This window comes from Macrotis lagotis, chromosome 8 (assembly GCF_037893015.1).
Source record: "Macrotis lagotis isolate mMagLag1 chromosome 8, bilby.v1.9.chrom.fasta, whole genome shotgun sequence".
In the NCBI taxonomy this organism is placed as follows: domain Eukaryota; kingdom Metazoa; phylum Chordata; class Mammalia; order Peramelemorphia; family Peramelidae; genus Macrotis; species Macrotis lagotis.
In genome coordinates, this window is record NC_133665.1 from 39,411,814 (window position 1) to 39,431,913 (window position 20,100).

The following is a 20,100-nucleotide window of genomic DNA, read 5'->3' on the forward strand; positions in this document are numbered from 1 at the left end:
ACTCCAGACTGTAAGAAATTGGATTTCCAAAAGAAATATCAGCTATGATCCTCTAATCTTTAAAAAGGATGGATTCTCAAAAGAATGGTTATCAAATAGAAAACTAATGAAATGTGCTGATGTTCTCAAGTAGAACATTTGACTCTTATTTTGCTTAAATTTTCTCAATTGAAGAAAAGACACCTTAAATCAAATGGACAGAATGAGCATGACTAAGAAATATGTGAAACACAAATTGGTTAAGAAAGGATTCTGAGAAATTAGATGGGTTCTTATTGGGATGATCAGAATGGAAAAAGGACTCAAGTCCATTCTATATGAACTAAAAGAACTAGAGATGTTAACCTGAAAAAAGAAAACTCTTCAAAAGGGGAGGAAGAGGAAACATGACAGTTATCTCCAAATATCTGAAAAACTATTATGTCAAAGATTTGCTTTGATTAACCACAAAAGGCAGAACCAGAATCAATGGGTGGAAGTTGCCAAAAACATTTGACTTGCCATGACAAATTACTTAATTACAAATGTCCCCAAAACAAGAATAAACAGCTATCCCTTTATTCCTGCTTAAATAGGTATTTTGTTTTTCTTACCTTTATTTGCCATTTTCTGTTTTGCATCTTCTATTCTCTTTAGTTCATTCTGCTTCATTTCCAAGAGATATTTCTCTTCTTTTATAGCATCATACTTCAAAGCTACAAGAAATAAAAAATTAAAATAAAATACACCTTTCAATGGTGAATATAAAAACCTTTTTAATGTATTTATTGGTAAAACAATAAAAGTTAAAGAGATTTTTTTTTTAACATTTGTGTGGCAATTTTAAAAACACAAAGTTTAGATACAACACATCCCAAAGGGTACTTAGGTAAAATATATATAAGTATCAAATATAAAAACATTTTTCATCCATTCAAAACAATCTATTTAAATCTTACGTTTTCCCCCCCCTCAAAATTAAACTTACTGGTTGAAGGCACTATGAGTAAGTAAATTCCATCCAATACTGCTTCAACTGGTTGAGTGTAAAGGTTTGTCCATGGAATCACAAGATTAAGTTTATCTACATAGACAACAAAATAGCATAACAGTTTAAATAAGCCATTTTTAAAATATAAAGCATTTGTCAGGATAAGAGCTAATTATTTCCTAAATGAATGGGATTTTTAGATCTAATTCTCTATTTTTAGCATGTTATTAAAGATGATTTACTCCAACCCCAAAATATTATTTTCTCCTTCCCCAAGTGATCACCAGTTCCTCCATTTTCCTTAAACAAAAATAAGGAAAGGAATTTTGCATATAGTTGTATAAGTATTAAGCAATGTGTTTTACTCTCTTTCCCCATAATTCTATATATAAATACATGAACATGTGTACCTATACATACATATGTATGTATTTATGTAGAAATGTGTACACGATTACCTGTAAAACCATTAGCTTAGGTAATTATGTGCAAACCTCCTCTGATGATACAAATCAAAAATGTCTCTTTGATAGAATACTTTGTTCAAAACTCTAAAAAAGTTAAGCATGCATGGAAAAGGGCATTCTTTAAAATGACCAAAAATATGTATCTAAAACTAAGAGTTAAGGGTCTTTGCTATACTAAACAATCAAATATTTATTAAGAGCCTACTATGTCAAGAGCTATGCTGAACCTCTAGGAATAGAAGTTCAAGGAAAGAAACAATCCCAACTCTCAATGAGCTTACACATTTTGGGGAAAGAAAAGGATATATAAAAATATATAAAACATAAATATGAAGTGAATAAATATAACAGTATGTGAATTATTCAAGTACAAGGTAATTTGCATAGAACTTCAACTACCAGGTCAGGGATTAGAATAAGCCATATCTTAATAGGAAGGGAGGGGGCAACTAGGTGGTGCAGTAGATAGAGCACCAGCCAAAGTGGCAAAAGGACCTGAGTTCAAATCCGATCTCAGACACTGAATAATAACCTAGCTGTGTGACCTTGGACAAGCCACTTAACCCCACTGTCTTGCAAAAAACAAAAAATAAAATAATTTTTTTAAAAAAAGAGAAAGGGAGGCAGAAGAAAGAAGGAAGCCCTGGTGTGGGGTACTGCCTGTACAAAAGAAAAGAGATGGAAGATGGAGGGTTCTGTCTAAGGGACAAAAATAGGGCCAAAAGCTCAAATATAAATGGCAAGGAAGAAAAGAATAATGAATGAGGTTGGACAGATAGGTTGGGATCAATTTGTGTTGGGATTTTAAAAACTAAAAAGAGGAGTTTTTATTTTATATTTCATCCTACATGCAATAGAAGACACTGGAATTACACAAGTCGGGTGAGGGGAGTGTCATATAGTCCCACCTACTTTGGGTACATTAAGTAAGATGGACAAGAGCAGCTAGAGATGTGAGGCAGTGAGACCAATTAGGAGGCTGTTATAATAATACAGGCAAGAGGTAATGAGGGTCTGAACTAAGGAATTAGTTACGTTTATGAAGATAAATGAGAAGTTTTGTAGTAGATACTAGCCTATCTCCACAGAAGCTCTTCCCAACTTTTTCATCCCTCCCCAAATCTTCCCTTGTTCCTCATACCTCCACTCTCTCAGCAAAGAATTTTGCTTATTTTACAGGAGAAAAAAAAAGAAAAACTCAACCATTTCATCATGAGCTTTCTCCTTTCTTCTTCATCTCTTATCACTTAGATGCCTTCTGTCACTATATCTTCTATCATTCCAACTTCACATGAAAAAGATGACTTTATTCCTTACCAAAACCAATCCTTCAGCCTGCACAATCTCACTTCATTCTGTCTAAGAGATTGCCCCCTCTGTTATCTCCATTCTTTCACTTGCTTTCTGGACAGTTAGGTAGCACAGGGGATAGAACCCTGACCTTGAAGTCAGGAGAACAACAATTCGAATTCAGCCTCAGACACTTGGCACTTATTAGCTGTGTGACTTCAGGAAAGTCACTTAACCCTGATTGTCCTGCAATCAGGGCCATCTCTAATGGTCCTGATTTAAGTCTGACCAATGGACCCAGATGCTAGAGGAGAAAGTGAGGCTGGTGACTTAGCACAGCACCCCCTCACTCAAATCTAATTCATGTGTATGTCATGGCATCACCTCCCTGATGTGGTGGTCTTCGAAATTGAAGCACAAACATTATTATTCATCTACTTTTAATCTCTCCTGTCTATATTGGTCCTACCCTACCACCTATAAACATGTCCATATCTCTCGATCCTCAAAGAGTCCTCATTTAATCCTTCCATCCTTGCTACCTATCATCCAGTATCTCTTCTGCTCTTTGTGGTTAAACTCTGAGAAGGATATCTACAACAGATGCTTCCATTTCTAAATTAAGGTTTTTCCAACTTCACTTCATCCAAAACCACTCTCTCCAAAGTAACCAGTGATCTCCTAATTGGTAAATCCACTGACTATTTCTCTGACTTAATCTTCATAACCTTTGACAATGCTGACCACCATTTTTTGATACTTTCACTTCTATTTTGGAGAGGTTGCTCTCTCCAGGTTCTTTTCTACCTATCAGATCACTCCTCCTCAGTCACTATTGCTGGACTGTCATCTAGGTCAGAATCTCAAATCATAGGTGTCTCAGGGCTCTGTGCTAGAACTTCTTCTCTTGTCCTTTTCTACTACTTAATTTAATGACCTAACAGGTACCAATAAGGCATCTAGTGGCACAATGGATAGAACATCAAGTCTGGAGTCTTGAAGACCTGAGTTCAAATTGCAGCTCAGACACTACATAACCTTGGGCATGCCACTTAAACTTTGCTGACCTCAGTTTCCTAAACTGTAAAATGAGGATAATAATAATAGCAACTGTGCTTCAAAAGGATATTATGAGCATCCAATGAAGTATTTTTAAAAAGTGCTTAGCAGAGTGCCTGACACATGATTTACAATATACAAATGCTTATTCTTTTCCCTTTCATTGTTTTCATAAGGATTCTCAAATGCAACTAACCTGCCCTAACCTCTTTGCTGACCTCCAGTCTCCCATTCTCAACCTGGAATGGATATCTCAACCTGGATGTCCAGGAGACATATTAAATTGGGCATGTCCAAAGCTAAATTCTTTATCTTTTTCCTTAAAAATTCTCCCATTTCTAAATTTCTTTAATACTATCAAAAACACTGCTATCCTCCCAGTCTCCCAGGCAAGCAACCTAGGTATCATAGTCAACTCCTCACTCTCTTTCACCTCCTCCTCTCCCCAATGGCCCAAGTCTGCAGTCACCCGTCTCCCCCAGTTGAAGATGAACTCCAGTTCATCTTCAATTCAGTCAACCCTTCCTACCTAGTAAACTCCAGACTCCCTATTTATTCAGTTCTCTCCTGTGTTTCATCTATAAAAGCTCCTTCTACCTGCTCTACTAAATGAGAAGTTTCTTATGAGTATTATCAGTATCATTTTTCTATGTAGTTCATCACCAAGTCCCTCATATTTTCCCCTTCTCCTCCACTCTCTATGCCTCACTTGAGTCCTATATTTGAAGATCAGACTTTCTGTTCAGCTCTGGCCATTTTGACATGAACATTTGAAATTCCCCTGGTTCATTGAAAGTCCATCTTTTCCCTGGAAGAGGACATTTAGTTTTGCTGGGTAGCTGATTCTTGGTTGCATTCCAAGCTCTTTTGTCTTCCGGAATATTGTATTACAAGCCCTACAAACCTTTAATGTAGTTGCTACTAAGTCCTGTGTGATCCTGACTACAGCTGCATGATATCTGAATTGTGTCCTTCTGGATGTTTGCAATATTTTTTCTTTGACTTGGGAGTTCTGGAATTTGGCTATAATATTCCTAGGGTTTTTTCCCTATCTTTTTCCAGGGGGAGATCAGTGCATTCTCTCAATTTCTATTTTACCCTCTGCTTCTAGGATTTCTGGGTAAGTTTCCTGTAGGAATTCTTTAAAAATGAGGTCAAGGCTCTTTTCTTCATCATGACTTTCAGGTATCCCAATAATTTTTAAATTGTCTTTACTGAATCTGTTTTCCAGATCAGTTGTTTTTTCAATGAGACATTTCACATTTTCTTCTAATTTTTCATTCTTTTGGTTTTGAAGTATTGTGTCCTGACTTTCTGTAAAGTCAGCAGCTTCCTTCAGCTCCATTCTAGATCTGAAGGATTTGTTTTCCTCAGAGAGCTTTCTTATCTCTTTTTCCATCTGGCCAATTCTACTTTTTAAAGCATTCTTCTGATCAATAACTTTTTGAACTGTTTTTATCCATTTGACCCAAGATGGTTTTTAACATGCTATTTTCTTCAGCATTTTTTTGGATCTCTTGACTAAGCTGCTGACTTCTTTTTCATGTTTTTCCTGCATCTCTCTCTCATTTCTTTTCCCAATTTTTCTTCTATCTCCCTTACTTGATTTTCAAAATCTTTTTTAAGCTCTGTCATAGCATGAGCCCAGTTTCCATTTTTCTTGCAGTCTTTAGATGTAGGAGTTTGGACTTCCTCATCTGCAGATTATTTTGATCCTTCTTGAGATCACAGACAAAATATTTCTCAGTGGTGTTCCTCTTTTTTCTCTGTTTACTCACTTCCCCAGCCTGTGCCAGGTCTTGGGGTGCTTGCTGAGCTTTTGAGTATTATTGGGATATCCCCCCACAAGGGTCTCAATGTGTGAAGCTCTGTCTTCCCTCCTGGTCTGTGAATGACCACAGGGGCACCCCTCTGCCATGGAGCTGAGGTGGGGGGGGGGGTGCTGCTGTTCTATGGGGAGCCTAGACTGCAATCAGGATCTGAATGTGGTCAAAGCCCCAGAGTCCTGTTCCAGGGACAGAGGACAGACCTCAGCAGTCTCTCTCCACTCCCCTACCTAGGCACTTATGCCTGGGGGCTCCTGCTTACCAGCTCCGCCTGCTTCCCCTTCCTGGATCTGGGTTGCCCAGCCACACTACTCACTGAGTGCCCTAAGGGCTGGGCTTCATGGGTTCACTCTGGCAGAGGTCCCCCCACTGATCTTCCAAGTTGTGCCCAGTGCTCCACAGGAAACTGCCCCCACTGCCGTGAGCCACAACTCCCAGGAACCCTGGGGCTGCCTCCGGGAAGTTCCTTCACTCTGGCAGGTCACCCCTCTAACCCCATGGAGTGGATCCTTTCCGCTATTTTCCAGGTTACCTTGGGCTAGAGAACTGCCTCACTGGATCCCTCTGTGGGTTCTGTCTCTGGAAAATTTAGTTAGAGTCATTATTTTATGAATTTTGAGAGAGAACACCTAAGATAGGATCTTTTCCTGTCACCATCTTGGCTCTGCCCCTAAAGAGACTTTAAAGACCGCTGTTTCATCTGCTACTGAACTGACTTGTACATTGCCAGTGACAGTTAGGTATGGGTCCAACACTCCAGCACCATACATTTTCAGGTCTAGCTGATGATCTTCCTTCTCAGGTTATAAATTCTTTTAGTCTGGCTATACCTTCATAGAAACCTACTTTCTCTCTCCTAAAGAGAGAACAAAAACTATGATCTTGTTTTGTGGAAGCTGATCTTAAAAATTCAAACACAGCCTCTTTGTAAGACCCTTATCCACTCTCTTGGCTTGGATGATATGTCCTCTGCTGACATATCCCTTGCCAGATGCACATGAAATTAAATGTTTCATTTCTTAGTCTTGGTTTTCTGAAAATACTTGTTTTTTTCTGCTATTTGGTTGATTTCTCAATTAAATGTCCTACTCACTTCTTTTAAAGAAACGTTTACAATTCTTCCCTCCTACTGAATTTCCAATAATTCCCTTCAATGTTTCAACATAGCATGTGTTAATTCTGAGGTTCCAACCAATGTCCTTTGCTTTGGAATATCATATTCCAATTTTTCCTTTGATATCTTGTACTATGAAATAATCCCATTCTATAAAAATAATGATTGTTCCTACTTGGTACTAGGTACGTTTTTTTTCCATTGCTATCTCAAGATTTGTTCTTTGACATAGCAGTTCTGAAATCTGGTTATAATGTAGTGATCATAATGATTTAAACTTAGGATTTCATCCAGTTGGAAATTTTTAGGAGTCTTGAAATGTCTTTCAGTTTCAATATTTATGGACATTTTTCTGTAGAATATCTATGAATATGGTCGTTCTATTTTTATAATGTTCTTCTAGAAAACCTAAAGTCTCCTGGCTTCACTAGTAAAATTCCATTTTCCATCAACAAATCTGCTTGGTTTTGACTCCAAGGAACATCACATTCACTCAAGAAATAAATATTTGTTCAACTCCCTCACTAGCCTCTCCCCTCTGATTGGATGGCTGGATGGTAGTACACTATTACTTGTTCAGTCTCTTCAAGAACCCATGGACCATATCATGCTGATATCATGGAGTTTTCTAGACAAAGAACCTGGAGTGGTTTGACATTTCCTTCAACAGTGGAGGATCAAACTCTTTCCCCAATGTTCCACTATAGAAGCCTTAAATCTGAACTCCCCAGGCAACTCTAAGATTTTTCCTTCAGCAGTTCTGCTTGAACATGATATCTGGTCATATCCAGAGCTGCCACTCATGCCATTCCTGCTTTTTCAACTTCCTCTTTGTCTTCTACCTTTGTTTTTGTCTTCCACCTTTAGAATACAAACTCCTTGAGGGCAGGGACTTTATTTTCTTCTATGTATCCTTAGTGCTAGGCCCGGTGCCTAGCCCACAGGAGACACTTAACAAAATGTTCACTGAATTTGCTGACTTTCTTCAAGACCAAACTGAAATCCTACCTTTTACAGAAAGCCTTTCCAAAACTTTCTTTAATCTAGTGCCCACTCTCTGATGATTATTTCCAATTTATCAAGCATCAAGCTTATTTATATAGTTATTTGTATGTTGTTTTTAACCATTAGATTGTGGGCTCCTCAAAAGCAAGACTGTCTCTTACCTTTGTTCCTCCAGCCCTTGGAACAGTGCCTGGCACATGATATCTGAATATTTATATCTTTTCAGACTATCTTTCAAAGTTCTATATTGTTTTATAACATTTTCATGCATTATTCTACTTTAAAAAAAAAACTTTGTACCTCCATGTTTTCCTCTGTCTCTATTTTTGTGTTCCGATCTATCTTTTTTTTTTGTTTTGTTTTTGCAAGGCAAATGGAGTTAAGTGGCTTGCCCAAGGCCACACAGCTAGGTAATTATTAAGTGTCTGAGCCAGATTTGAACCCAGGTACTCCTGACTCCAAGGCCAGTGCTTTATCCACTATGCCACCTAGCCGCCCCATCTATCTTTTTAAAGAACATATTCTACTATTATATGGAATTTTTTTGTCTCTGCTATAAATCCACATCATAAATTTAGAACTAATCACTAATGAAACCTGAGAGACCATCTATCTAGATTACAGTTTCAATTTACAGATTAAAAAAAAAAACCGAGGCCCATAGATATGGTTTAGTGAATTGTCCAATGTCACATAAGTAATAAATACATCTGACTTCAAATCCAGTACTCTTTCCTTTCAACCACACTAATTACAAAAATAAATGCTTTGCCTCTTTAGACTTGCTAGTTTCTTTAAAAGCTACAATCTCTGTCCTCATTTTTTTGTTGTTCTTCTGAAATATTCTGGAGGTTTTTAAAGTTGTTTCTTTTACTGTTTCAGAATTTTTTTTGCTATATTCCCTCTCAGGCAAGACATCATAGCTTAAAACAGCAAGTTACTCTGAGAGAGAGTTGGGGTGGTATCAAGTCAAAATACACACACACACACACACACACACACACCCTTGACTCCTTCCTCACAATGATGATGGAAAGAGCCCAATACCTTTAACCCAAGAGCCTTGGAATAATATTCTCTCCTCCATTTTAAAGTTTAAATATAGATGAATGTTCCCAGCCCAGGCCCCATTGTCATCAATAAATAAAGGGAGAAATCACTTTGAGAAGGAGCCCACCAACAACAACTGCTAGTCAACTGTAACCAATATATGTAAGCCCACAAAATCCAGAAGTGATAGCTCTCCTCAGGCTAGCGATTCTAATTTCAGCTCACAATCATGATCCCAGGAAGCAATTCATGCAGAAATTCAGCCTGGTAATTACTTCCATGGTTGTTGCAACTACAACTACTAAAGACCCAAAAAACAACGTTCTTGCTAACAAATTACTTGGTATTTTTAAATGTTTCAACAACAGAAACTGTACGATTTTATCTATAGAATTAACATCAAAAATACGTTATTACCATCTCTTTGCTTCTTGCCTCTAAGAAAGTAGAGAATTTCAAGGTAAGACAACTGACCCTGTCATTTGACTTACAGCTGACTACATGGGTGGTCTCCATTAAAACTGGAGTTCCTAAGTGAAGAAACCATTGCCTTTTTTGTTTTGTTTTGTTTTTGCAAGGCAATAGGGTTGAGTGACTTGCCCAAGGTCACACAGCTAAGCAATTATTAAGTGTCTGAGCTGGGATCTGAACTCAGGTCTGCCAACTAGCTGCCCCTGAGCCACTGTCTTTCCTTATCTATTTGTATGCCTGGCACTTAACATAAGGCTTTAGCAGTCTAAGTGCTTAAATGCTTTTTCATTCATTCATTCCTCAGGAACCAAAATAGGGTGTTTTTTTCCTTTTTTCTTATATTGCTTAATCATTTCTCCCCCTGGCCAATTCCTGCATATCTCAGTCACTCTGCTGGTTCTTCTATGGTGTCTTTGATGAAAATGGCACTTAACACCTATCCTTTCCCCATGCAGAATGTCTGACACTATAGCATCTCTCTCTTTTCTTTCAAATTCTTAAGGTCAAAACAACTCTTTATTATCCCCTCAGAGGATAAATCCAACCAGTTGAGCCATGGTTGCAGGGAGACTTTAAGTAGTCTTCCTAGTTCTCTCCCTGTGTCAAAATACATTCATATTTTCTCAAAATTGGTCAAATTTATCCATTGAATTAACTTACCTATAATTCCAATTTTGACTTTAAAAGGTACATCCAGTTCACTCTAGAAAGAGAATAAAAATACATTTTATCAACAAAATAGGTAGTTGTATGTATGTGTGTGTGTGTGTGTGTGTGTGTGTGTGTGTGTGTGTCTCAAGCTTACCTAGAAACTCCATCATTCAATCAATAATCCTACTGCAAATCAGCAAGGAAGTTTTGACCTGCTCCATTACTAAACTAGGCTTGTTTACCCCTGTTTAGGCAGACTGAAAAACCCTATTCCTAGAAACTCACCAAGTCAGAGATCAACTTTGACTCTAATTCAGTTCAGAACTTCCAAGCTCAAGCAAACTTTCAAAGTCAGCTTCCCCAGAAACAGGATTAAAAGGTATGCATCACTGAATCTGACTAGGTTTTTCTTCCCAAACTTCTTAAAGTTTAAAATGTACAGGTGGGAGGAAATTCTATTTATATACACCAAAGTATTCTTTTAAATTTATTCTCCTTACTAAAGTATTCCAAAAGTACCATTAGGACGGCTAAGTGGTGCAGTGGATAGAGCACCAACCCTGAAGTCAGGAGTACCTGAGTTCAGGTCTGACCTCAGACACTTAATAATTTAATTACCTACCTGTGTGGCCTTGGGCAAGCCACTAAACCCCATTGCCTTGTGCAAAAAAAAACAAAACAAAACAACAACAAAAAAAAACCCTAAAAAGTACCATTAGTGTTGTGTGGAAGACAACGAAGGTAGATGTCAAATTCACCATCTATCAATAGCAATTTAGCAATAGCAATACTGAGATGACTGAAGTTTAACAGTCCTAAAAATATCAGATCTAAAATTAATGCCAACACAATGATAAATTTGACATTACAGCACTTGAATGAAATAAAATTTTCCATAGTATGTACTTTTAAGGGCTCATCATTTCATATACTGGAGATATGTACCAATGTGATTATAATTTAAATTCATATTTACAAAATATAAATTTTAAAATGGTTATTTGTACAGCAAAAAGATTCTTTAATAAACAGATTTCCCATACACTTCTCTTATAAAGTCATCTCTCCTTTCATTCAACTTAGTTGTAGAATAAAATACAATGTAATCAGATCATTGAGACCTCAAAACTCAACCCCATCATTTTAAACACAAAGAAATTAAGGTGGGTGGAGATTAAGGGACTTGCTCCCAGTCACGTGGGTAGCATAGTGGCAGGGTGTAATTTGAATCCTGATCCTCTTGCTCCAAAAACAATTCCTTTTCCATTGTTTCATGCCTTCCTAGATGGCTAAAAAGTAAAGTTCACTCCTATTACTCTTTTCCCTAATAAGAAGTGAATTGCCTTTCTCAGAAATATATATATATATATATATATATATATATATATATATATATATATATATATATACATACATACACACACACACACACACACACACAAAATTCAACTCTTCAAACTCTTACCTACATCCTTTCAAATTCATTTCTCATTTTTTACTGGACTCATATTTCATCAATATAAGGAACAAATTTCTAAAATCAAGTTTATTGTTTAAAAAATAAGCAAGAAAAATTTTCCACAGAATTGATAAAGACTATATCTTTAAATTCTAAAGTTTCTTAAATGAATTATATTTTCAACCCACGAGAATTTAATTTTGAATAATAAAGTATCAATAAGATACATGCTTATTCATTATTACTTTCCTAATTCTAAATATTCAAAACTTACCAAAGCATTTTCTTTAATTTCAAGGTTCTTAAGGGCCACAGCTCCTAAAGTGGATTAAAAAAATATACTTCAAAAATCTGAACATTTACTGAAAAATAACATTAAAATATATTTTAGAATTAAATTTTTCACAATGAGCAAATTTTGATATTTTTAAAGATTCATGATTTCACCATTATGTACTTCAACAACTGACACAAATGGATCCCCTCCAAACAATATTTATTAAATTCCTATTGTGTATTGCTAGGAAATAGAAAGTTCACATAAGACCAACATCCTTGACCTCATGTTATTAACATAATAGTAAATAACTGAATTAGAAAACTTCAGAATATTCCAAAAGGGACTAGTTGAAGGAACTGCTGATTTGGAAGAAAGAAAAGATGACTGTGGTTAAATGTGTGAAAAACTGGAAAAGGGGGATTTATACCCATTCTGCTTGGTCTTAAGAGGGCAGAATTAAAAGGAATGGATGGTTGTAGAGATCCCAGTTTTTGCTCATGTAAGGAAAGACTTCCAGAGTTCCAGGGCGGAGCCAGAATCGCAAGGGGAAGCTAACCTGCTCCTGGAGCCTTTCCCTATCAAAAAATACATGAAGCCTCTACTCTGACATTCACACTACAGATCCTACCAAGAAAAAGAGAAGATTCGAAGAAGTTTTCAACTGGAGACATCTTGGAGGATCTTCAGGGGAAAAGGGGAAGTAAAGTCCAGGAGACAGGAGAGTGGGGAAAGCCAACAAGAGGCTTTTAGCCACAGTGCAATCCAGGTCCCAAGCTTAACAATACCAGAGGTCCCAACAGCTAAATAGCAAGCTAGCAGGGAAGACCCCCAACAAATTCTGAAAACAGAGATCAACAGGGTAAAGCACAGGATTGGGTCAGGAATAAAAGCACTGTTAAGTCAGAACCTGGACAAAAAAGGAGGCGGGGAAAAAACCCTTCAAAGGCAAGACCTGGACTGCACAGGCAACATCTTGGCCAACAACAAGCCAGGGATCAGACCCCAGCCCCAGCAAAATAAAAACTTAATATACTCCCTATACCCCAGGAGCAGAACTACAACAACAAAGATGAACAAAAAAGCTAAAAGAACACTCACCATAGAAAACTACTTTACAGACAAAGATGACAGCAATGCCATGGCTGTAAAGGAAAGAAGTGAAAAATCACTCACAAGGGAAGTATCAAAACATCTATAAATTGGACTCAAATACAAAAGCTCATTGAAGAGCTTAAAAAAACAATTTAAAAACCAAAGAAGAGAGGAAGAAGAAAAATGGAAAAAAGAAATGAAAGCCATACAGGAAAACTGTGAAAAGTTGACCAAAGAAATAACTTAAAAATAAAAATAACCAACTGGAAAAGGAAAACACAGAAGCTAATTGAAGAAAATAAAACCTTAAAAATTACAACTGAACAAATAGAAACCAATGAATCTACAAGATTCCATGAAACAAAATAAAAAGGCTGAAAAAATTGAAGAAAATGTAAAGTACCTTTTAGGGAAAATGAATGACCTGGAAAAATAGATCCATGAGAGACATTCTATGAATCATCTGACTATCAGAAACCCTGGATCAAGAAAAAGAATCTGGAAAACATCGTGCAGGAAATTATAAAGGAAAATTGTTCTACTAGAACAAGATAACAATATAACCATTAAAAGAATTCACAGAACCCCTCCAGAAAGAGACCCCCAAGCTAAAAGCTCCAAGGGCTGCAACAGCCAAATTTGAGAACTCTCAAATAAAGGAGAGATTATTGCAAGCAGCTAAAAGAAAATAATTTAAATATAAAGAAACACAATCAGACTCACACAGGCCCTATCAGCCTCACCACCGAAGGATTAGAAGAACTAGAATAATATATTTTGGAGAGATTAAGGACCTGGGATTACAACCCAGAATGTACTGTCCTGAAAAATTCAGCATATACTGCCAAGGAAAAAGATGGATGTTCAATGAAATAGAGGACTTCCAGAATTTCCTGACACAAAAACCAGAACTGAACAAAGAATTCAATCACCAAATATACAATGCAAGAGTGCCGTTAAAAAAAAAAGAAAAGGGGAAGGAAAAAACAAAACAAAAACAAATATTTAACAAGAGTATCAAATTGTATACAACCCTAAAAGGGAAGATATAACACTTCTAATTCTTTAGAACTTTACTTCTCTAAGGATAATTAGAGGGTAGAATATAATTGAAGAGAATGAACTTCAAGGATATGGATATAACTGGATCTTATTTCTCCATTGTAGAGGTCCAAATCACATCACTATGAGAAAAAAAGCCCTAAAGAGTGTCTCATTATACTTTGACTCACTTTAACAATATGGTGCTTATTAGCACCTTTGTTTAATGAAGGCATCATAAACTGCAAGGACCAGAGTCATTGTCTCTGTCACTTACAATCATTTGTAAGGTTCTCAGATGAGAACACTCAGTACTTAGAGATCTTTAAGATTCTTACAATTAATTAGATCAGGGTTTGACATAACTGTTGCTTCTCTTAGCAAGGGGTTAAGCACTCCGGGTGGGGAGGGAGGTAAGGTGGGAAGGGAGGTAAGGTGGGAGAGAGAATAGGCCTTGCTTCACTTAACAAGGTATTAAGTCCCTAGGTGGGAATGAGGGGAGGTAGTAAAAGAAAATTGGCCTGGGGGAGGGGCACAAATAGTTCAAGAAATGATAAGGCTTTGGATGATACTTTGGTTCCTAAGGAGAACTGTGCATACTTGAAAGATATTTGAAAAGGGGGTGTAAGGTAAAAAATGATTATAATTACCATTTGATGCAATTTGCATCAGTGTTACTTATCAAGCAATCAAGTAAAGAATCTGTGATGATCTTGATAACAATGGGAGTTTATCAAGCAATCAAATAATCAAATTGTGATTGATGATACCTGATTATTAATATTAAAGTAATAAATAACACCAAGGGAAAAGGCACAAAGATTTGTAATTTTAGAGGGAAAGCAAGAAAATTAATGCTGAGTAAATTCTATTCAATAGTTTTAGCCCAATGAGGGAATAAAACAGATTGCCACTTGAGTTTAAAAATCTAACAATCTACAGGGAAATCTAACTTAATCTACTGAGAAAGGGAAAGATATGGGAAGAGATTGATAAAAGGGAAAGAAAGGTATAAATGAAAATAAACGAAAAGTTAAATTTTCAAAAGGTTTTAAGTCAAAAGGGAAAAGCAGTAAAATTTTGGTGAGGAAGAATAAGAGAAAAGGAAAGAGATAAATATATTTGAAGAAGGATAGCATGGAGGGAAATACAGATTTAGTCATCTGGACTGTAAATGTGAATGGGATGAACTGTCCCATGGAACAGAAGCAGATGGCAGAATGGATTAAAAACCAGAATCCTACAATATTTTGCTCACAAGAAATATATCTGTGGGTGGACCCAGGATGGCAGCAGGAGAAGAGCCTCTCTTAGGTGCTCTCCCCAAAATATTTCAAAAGCCTTAAAATTATGAGTCTAACTAAATTTTCAAGAGACAGAATTCACAGAAAGATCCAGGGAAGCAATTCTCCAGTCCAAGGTAACCTGGAAAACAGTGGAAAAATTCTATTCCACAAGGTTGGAGGGGCGGCTGAGCTAGAGCAAAGGAGCTTCAGTCTCCCAAGAACAGCCCCAGGGTGCCTGGGTGCAGTGGCTCCCAGCAACAGAAGCAGGTTCCCGACCTGTACTACAGGAAGCACAAAGAACAACTTGGAAGATAGGCAGGGAGACCTCTGCCACAGTGAGAGTGAAGCCAGGACCCCCAGCACAGTGGTGACACTCCAAATGGAAGCAGGCCCATGGAGTCGCCCAGTAGGAGCCTCCAGGCAGCTGAAACCTGAGTGCTCAGCCCACCACAAGTAAGGGAGCGGAGGGAGACTGCCGAGGTTTGTCCTCTGTCCCTGGAATAAGACTCCAGGGCTCTGACCACCTCTGGTCACAGTCTAGGCCCCCCCATAGAGCAGGGACCCCAGGGACACCCCTCCCTTACAGCCCCATGGCAAAAGGGTGAGCTTGTGGTCATTCACAGACCTGGAGAACAGTCAGAGCCTCACACACTGAGGTCCTTGTAGGGTTGTCCCAATAATACTCAAAAGCTCAGGAAGCATCACAAAACCAGGCACAGGCTGGGGAAATGAGTAAACAGAAAAAAAAGGAACCTGACCATAGCCAATTACTTTGGTCCCATAAAGGACAAAAATACTCAATCTAAAGATAAGAAAGTTCCAAGCTTCTGCATCTAAAGACTCCAAGAAATACAGAAGTTGGTCTCAAGCTATGATAGAGCTCAAAAAAGATTTTGAAAATCAAGTGAGGGAGATAGAAGAAAAATTAGGAAAAGAAATGAGAGAGATGCAGGAAAAATGTGAAAAAGAAGTTACTAGCTTAGTCAAGGAGATCCAAAAATATGCTGAAGAAAATAACATGTTAAAAACCGGCTTAGGGGAGCAGGCTGGGCTGCGGCTCTCGGGGCTCCGGGAGCAGCGAGGCGGAGCGGCCGCGGCGCCGTCGGGCCTCTGGGCTCCTGTCCCCGGCAGCCGGCCGCCGGCCGCCCCGGCCCTCCCCGCTTGTCCGCCTCTCGGCCCGTCCGCCCGGCTCCTCCCCGCTTCCTGCCGCTCCTCCGCCCTCCGCGTCCAGCTGCAGGGAGCCCACGGGCCGAGGCGATCGCTGGGCCGAGGCGGCGGCTTCGTGTCTGCTGGCGGGGACTTCGGAAACCCCCTGAGGAAATTCAAGCTGGTGTTCCTGGGGGAGCAGAGCGTTGGAAAGACATCTTTGATCACCAGATTCATGTATGACAGTTTTGATAACACCTATCAGGCAACAATTGGCATTGACATTTTATCAAAAACAATGTATTTGGAAGATCGAACAATCAGGCTGCAGCTGTGGGATACTGCGGGTCAGGAGCGTTTCCGTAGCCTCATTCCCAGTTACATCCGTGATTCCGCTGCAGCCGTAGTAGTTTATGATATCACAAATGTAAACTCATTCCAGCAAACCATAAAATGGAATGATGATGTCAGAATGGAAAGGGGAAGTGATGTCATCATTATGCTAGTGGGAAATAAAACAGATCTTGCTGACAAGAGGCAAGCGTCTATTGAGGAAGGAGAGAGGAAAGCCAAAGAACTCAATGCTATGTTTACTGAAACAAGTGCAAAAGCAGGATACAATGTAAAGCAGCTTTTCCGACGTGTGGCAGCAGCCTTGCCTGGGATGGAGAGCACACAGGACAAAACCAGAGAAGACATGATTGACATAAAACTGGAAAAGCCTCAGGAGCCACCAATTAACGAAGGAGGCTGTTCCTGCTAATACCACATGGTTCCTTGAATCCTTCCCCAGAACCTCACTGCTTTTGCCCCCTTATTCTTCATTGACTGCAGTGTGAATATTGGCTTGAACCTTCCCCCTTCAGTAATAGTATTGCGATTCATCATTGCTGGCTGTCTCGTGGAGATGATCTATTAGCTTCACAAGCACACACACATACACATACACACACACACACACACGCATGCATATGCACACATACCACACACACACGCACACACATGCACATAGATACACACCACACACACACACTCTCAATGTCAGTGTCTTCATTATTTATATAAAAAAACCAAAATATTCCAGCATATTCCAGTGATAACTTTAAAAACTAGGTACATTTTCTTAACATTTGTTCCTTTTTTAAAATATGTTATGATAGTGCACTTTGAAATTATGAAAATCTTAAAGGTCTGAGTTTGACTTGATTAAGGATCAATATGTTCAGAATAGCACTCACCTGATCTTTCCCTCTCTCTCCCCCACTATTCCCCCAAACCAACCTGCCCCTGATACCATTTCCTTGCCTCACAAAGCAAATTAGATGTAGCCCATTAGCAGTCAAGGCAGGCAGATTTGGTGTATCTGAGTCAGCCTTCAGCATTAGAGATAACCCCAACCCCTGTCCTTGGGCAAAGAGTGATACAACGAACCTTTTTCTAGCTCATTCCATGGAATTCCCTTGAGACAAAGCCAACTGGCATTATGGAAAAGACAGTTCTGATGGGGGGATAGGTTTAGGGAATGATCCTTTTGAATGAGTCAGCTTGAACACACTAAAGGGAGCCAGTTAATAGTGACTGTGAACAAGAGAAATGATTCCCTTCATATAAGCTTATCTAAACACTGCAAGCAGCAAACAACCAGGTATTTCCATTCATGTTGCATTTTATAAAATAACTGTATCCACTCCTAGTGGTAAAATTGAAAAGATCTTGTAGACATTCCCATCAAATTTTAAGACTATTAAGTGGGAGCTATTACAGTAATGAGAAACCTTTTAATAGCAACAGATCCTTTCCCCTTCTTTATCTTTAATGCAGTGCAGTGACAAGGCACTGTCTAAGCATAACTTCCCAAAGAAGTGGAAGGAGTTCAGGTTTTGCCCTGGTATAACTGGCAGGAAAGGTTCTGAACAAAAGGACAAAAACCCTCAGAAGAATAGCACATACTTTGCTCAGGACATTTGAGGTCAAGTTGGAGACAGTAGCAGTTTGCTTATAAGCCCTCAAAGTCTTTGTGTACAAGGAGAGAGAAGAAATGAAATGCAAGATTATGCAGGCGTATGCCATTAATTTCTGGCCTTTTTATGCTGGGTCTTCCAAGCAGGTTTGGTTTTTTCCATTAGATCTGTATAGTTTGGTTAATTAACCAGGAATTTAGTTTTATATTTAACTAAGCTACAACAATTATACCATTAACAATTTTTCCTTTGGTGATATTTATTTCCTTGTCTTTGTTCCTTTTTTTAAAAAAAAATTACTTCCCATCTTTTTGGCTGTTGTGTCAAGGAATCTGTCTAGAGCTTGGTCAGTGTGGCTATATGTAGCGCCTCCCCACCCTTAAACCACCATTCCCCACCCACCCACCCCGGATAAAACACTGCAAACAATATACTAGGAGTGCACCCTTTATCCTTTACTAGTTATTGTGAGATTGCTGTGTAAGTCAATAAACACTTTTGTAAATACATTGCAGAAAGAGAATTGCGGAGTTATTAGTGCAGGATGGCCATTCTGGAATCTGTTGTAAACATTACTTAACATAATATAATAAAGGTGAAATTTCAATGAAACATCATCCCCCCCCTCTATCCTTCGCCCTTCAAAAACTAATAAACTGGGAAAATCCCCACCTACTTCTTTTCCTCCCCAGACCCTCTTTGTCACCAGAAAGTATGCCCCAAGTGCTTGGATTATGGAATGAAATGAAAGAGTCCATCAATTGGGGTTTCAGAACTAGCATTAGTCTTCATACCAATAGCTTACATTAAAAAAAAAAAAGGCAAATTGGGATGGAAAGTGCTTTTATAATGCAATTTTGTTGTTAAAGTCAAGTTTTTTTGACATGGCATGTCCTGAAATAAATATTAATTAAATATGGGGAAAAAAACCAGCTTAGGTCAAATGGATAAAACAGTTCAAAAAATTATTGAGGAGAAGAATCATTTAAAAAGCAGAATTGGCCAGTTGGAAAAGGAGATAAGAAAGCTCTCTGAGGAAAACAAATTCTTCAGATGTAGAATGGAGCTAAAGTAAGTTGATGACTTTACAAGAAATCAAGACACAATAGATCAACACCAAAAGAATGAAAAATTAGAAGAAAATGTGAAATACAGCAATGAAAAAAAAATTGATCTGGAAAACATTCAAGAAAGATAATTTAAAAATTAATGGGATACTTGGAAGTCATGATCAAGAAAAGAGCCTTGATCTCATTTTTAAAGAATTCCTACAGGAAACTTACCCAGAAATCCTAGAAGCAGAAGGTAAAATAGAAATTAAGAGAATCCACTGATCTTCCCCAGAAAAAGATCCAAAAAAAAAAAAAAACCAACCTCCAGAAATATTACAGCCAAGTTCCAGAACCCCCAAATCAAAGAGAAAATATTACAAACAGCCAGGACACAATTCAAATATCATGGAGCTGAAGTCAGGATCACACAGGACTTAGCAGCAACTATATTAAAGGCTCAAAGGGCTTAGAATATAATATTCCAGAAGGCAAAAGAGCTTGGAATACAATCAAAAGTCTACTACCCAGCAAAACTGAACATCCTCTTCCAGGGGAAAAGATGGACTTTTAATGAAACAGGGGAATTCAAATGTTCCTGTTGAAATGACCAGAGCTGAACAGAAAGTCTGATCTTCAAGTACAGAATTCAGGTGAAGCATAGAGAGGGTGAATGAGAAGGATAAATTATGAGGGATTTAATGATGAAGAACTGTATGTATTCCTGCATGGAAAGATGATACTGATAATAGTCATATGAACCTTCTCATTTAAAAGAACAGGTAGAAGAACTTTTAAAGATGAAGCACAGCAAAGAGCTGAATTTGAAGATATATAATATATATATATATATATATACATATATATATATACATACATACAT

At 38.0% G+C, this 20,100-nt stretch overlaps 1 protein-coding gene and 1 pseudogene across 6 annotated transcripts in view; one reads left to right on the forward strand and one right to left on the reverse strand.

Annotated features, from left to right (window-relative positions):
• VPS13A (vacuolar protein sorting 13 homolog A) overlaps nucleotides 1-20,100 on the reverse strand; it is a 349,000-nt gene that overhangs the window by 297,795 nt on the left and 31,105 nt on the right. For 5 of the 6 annotated variants that reach the window (XM_074196703.1, XM_074196704.1, XM_074196705.1 and 2 more), the window contains exons 2-5: nucleotides 11,637-11,680; nucleotides 9,913-9,955; nucleotides 968-1,063; nucleotides 594-695 (exon numbers count right to left, since the gene is read on the reverse strand). In XM_074196703.1, the coding sequence (XP_074052804.1) occupies nucleotides 594-695; nucleotides 968-1,063; nucleotides 9,913-9,955; nucleotides 11,637-11,680 (285 nt within the window). Of the gene's footprint in view, nucleotides 1-593; nucleotides 696-967; nucleotides 1,064-9,912; nucleotides 9,956-11,636; nucleotides 11,681-20,100 lie in introns of those variants that run through there. The other variant, XM_074196708.1, reaches the window with a different exon arrangement.
• Nucleotides 16,314-17,173, forward strand: LOC141495415 (ras-related protein Rab-6A pseudogene; annotated as a pseudogene).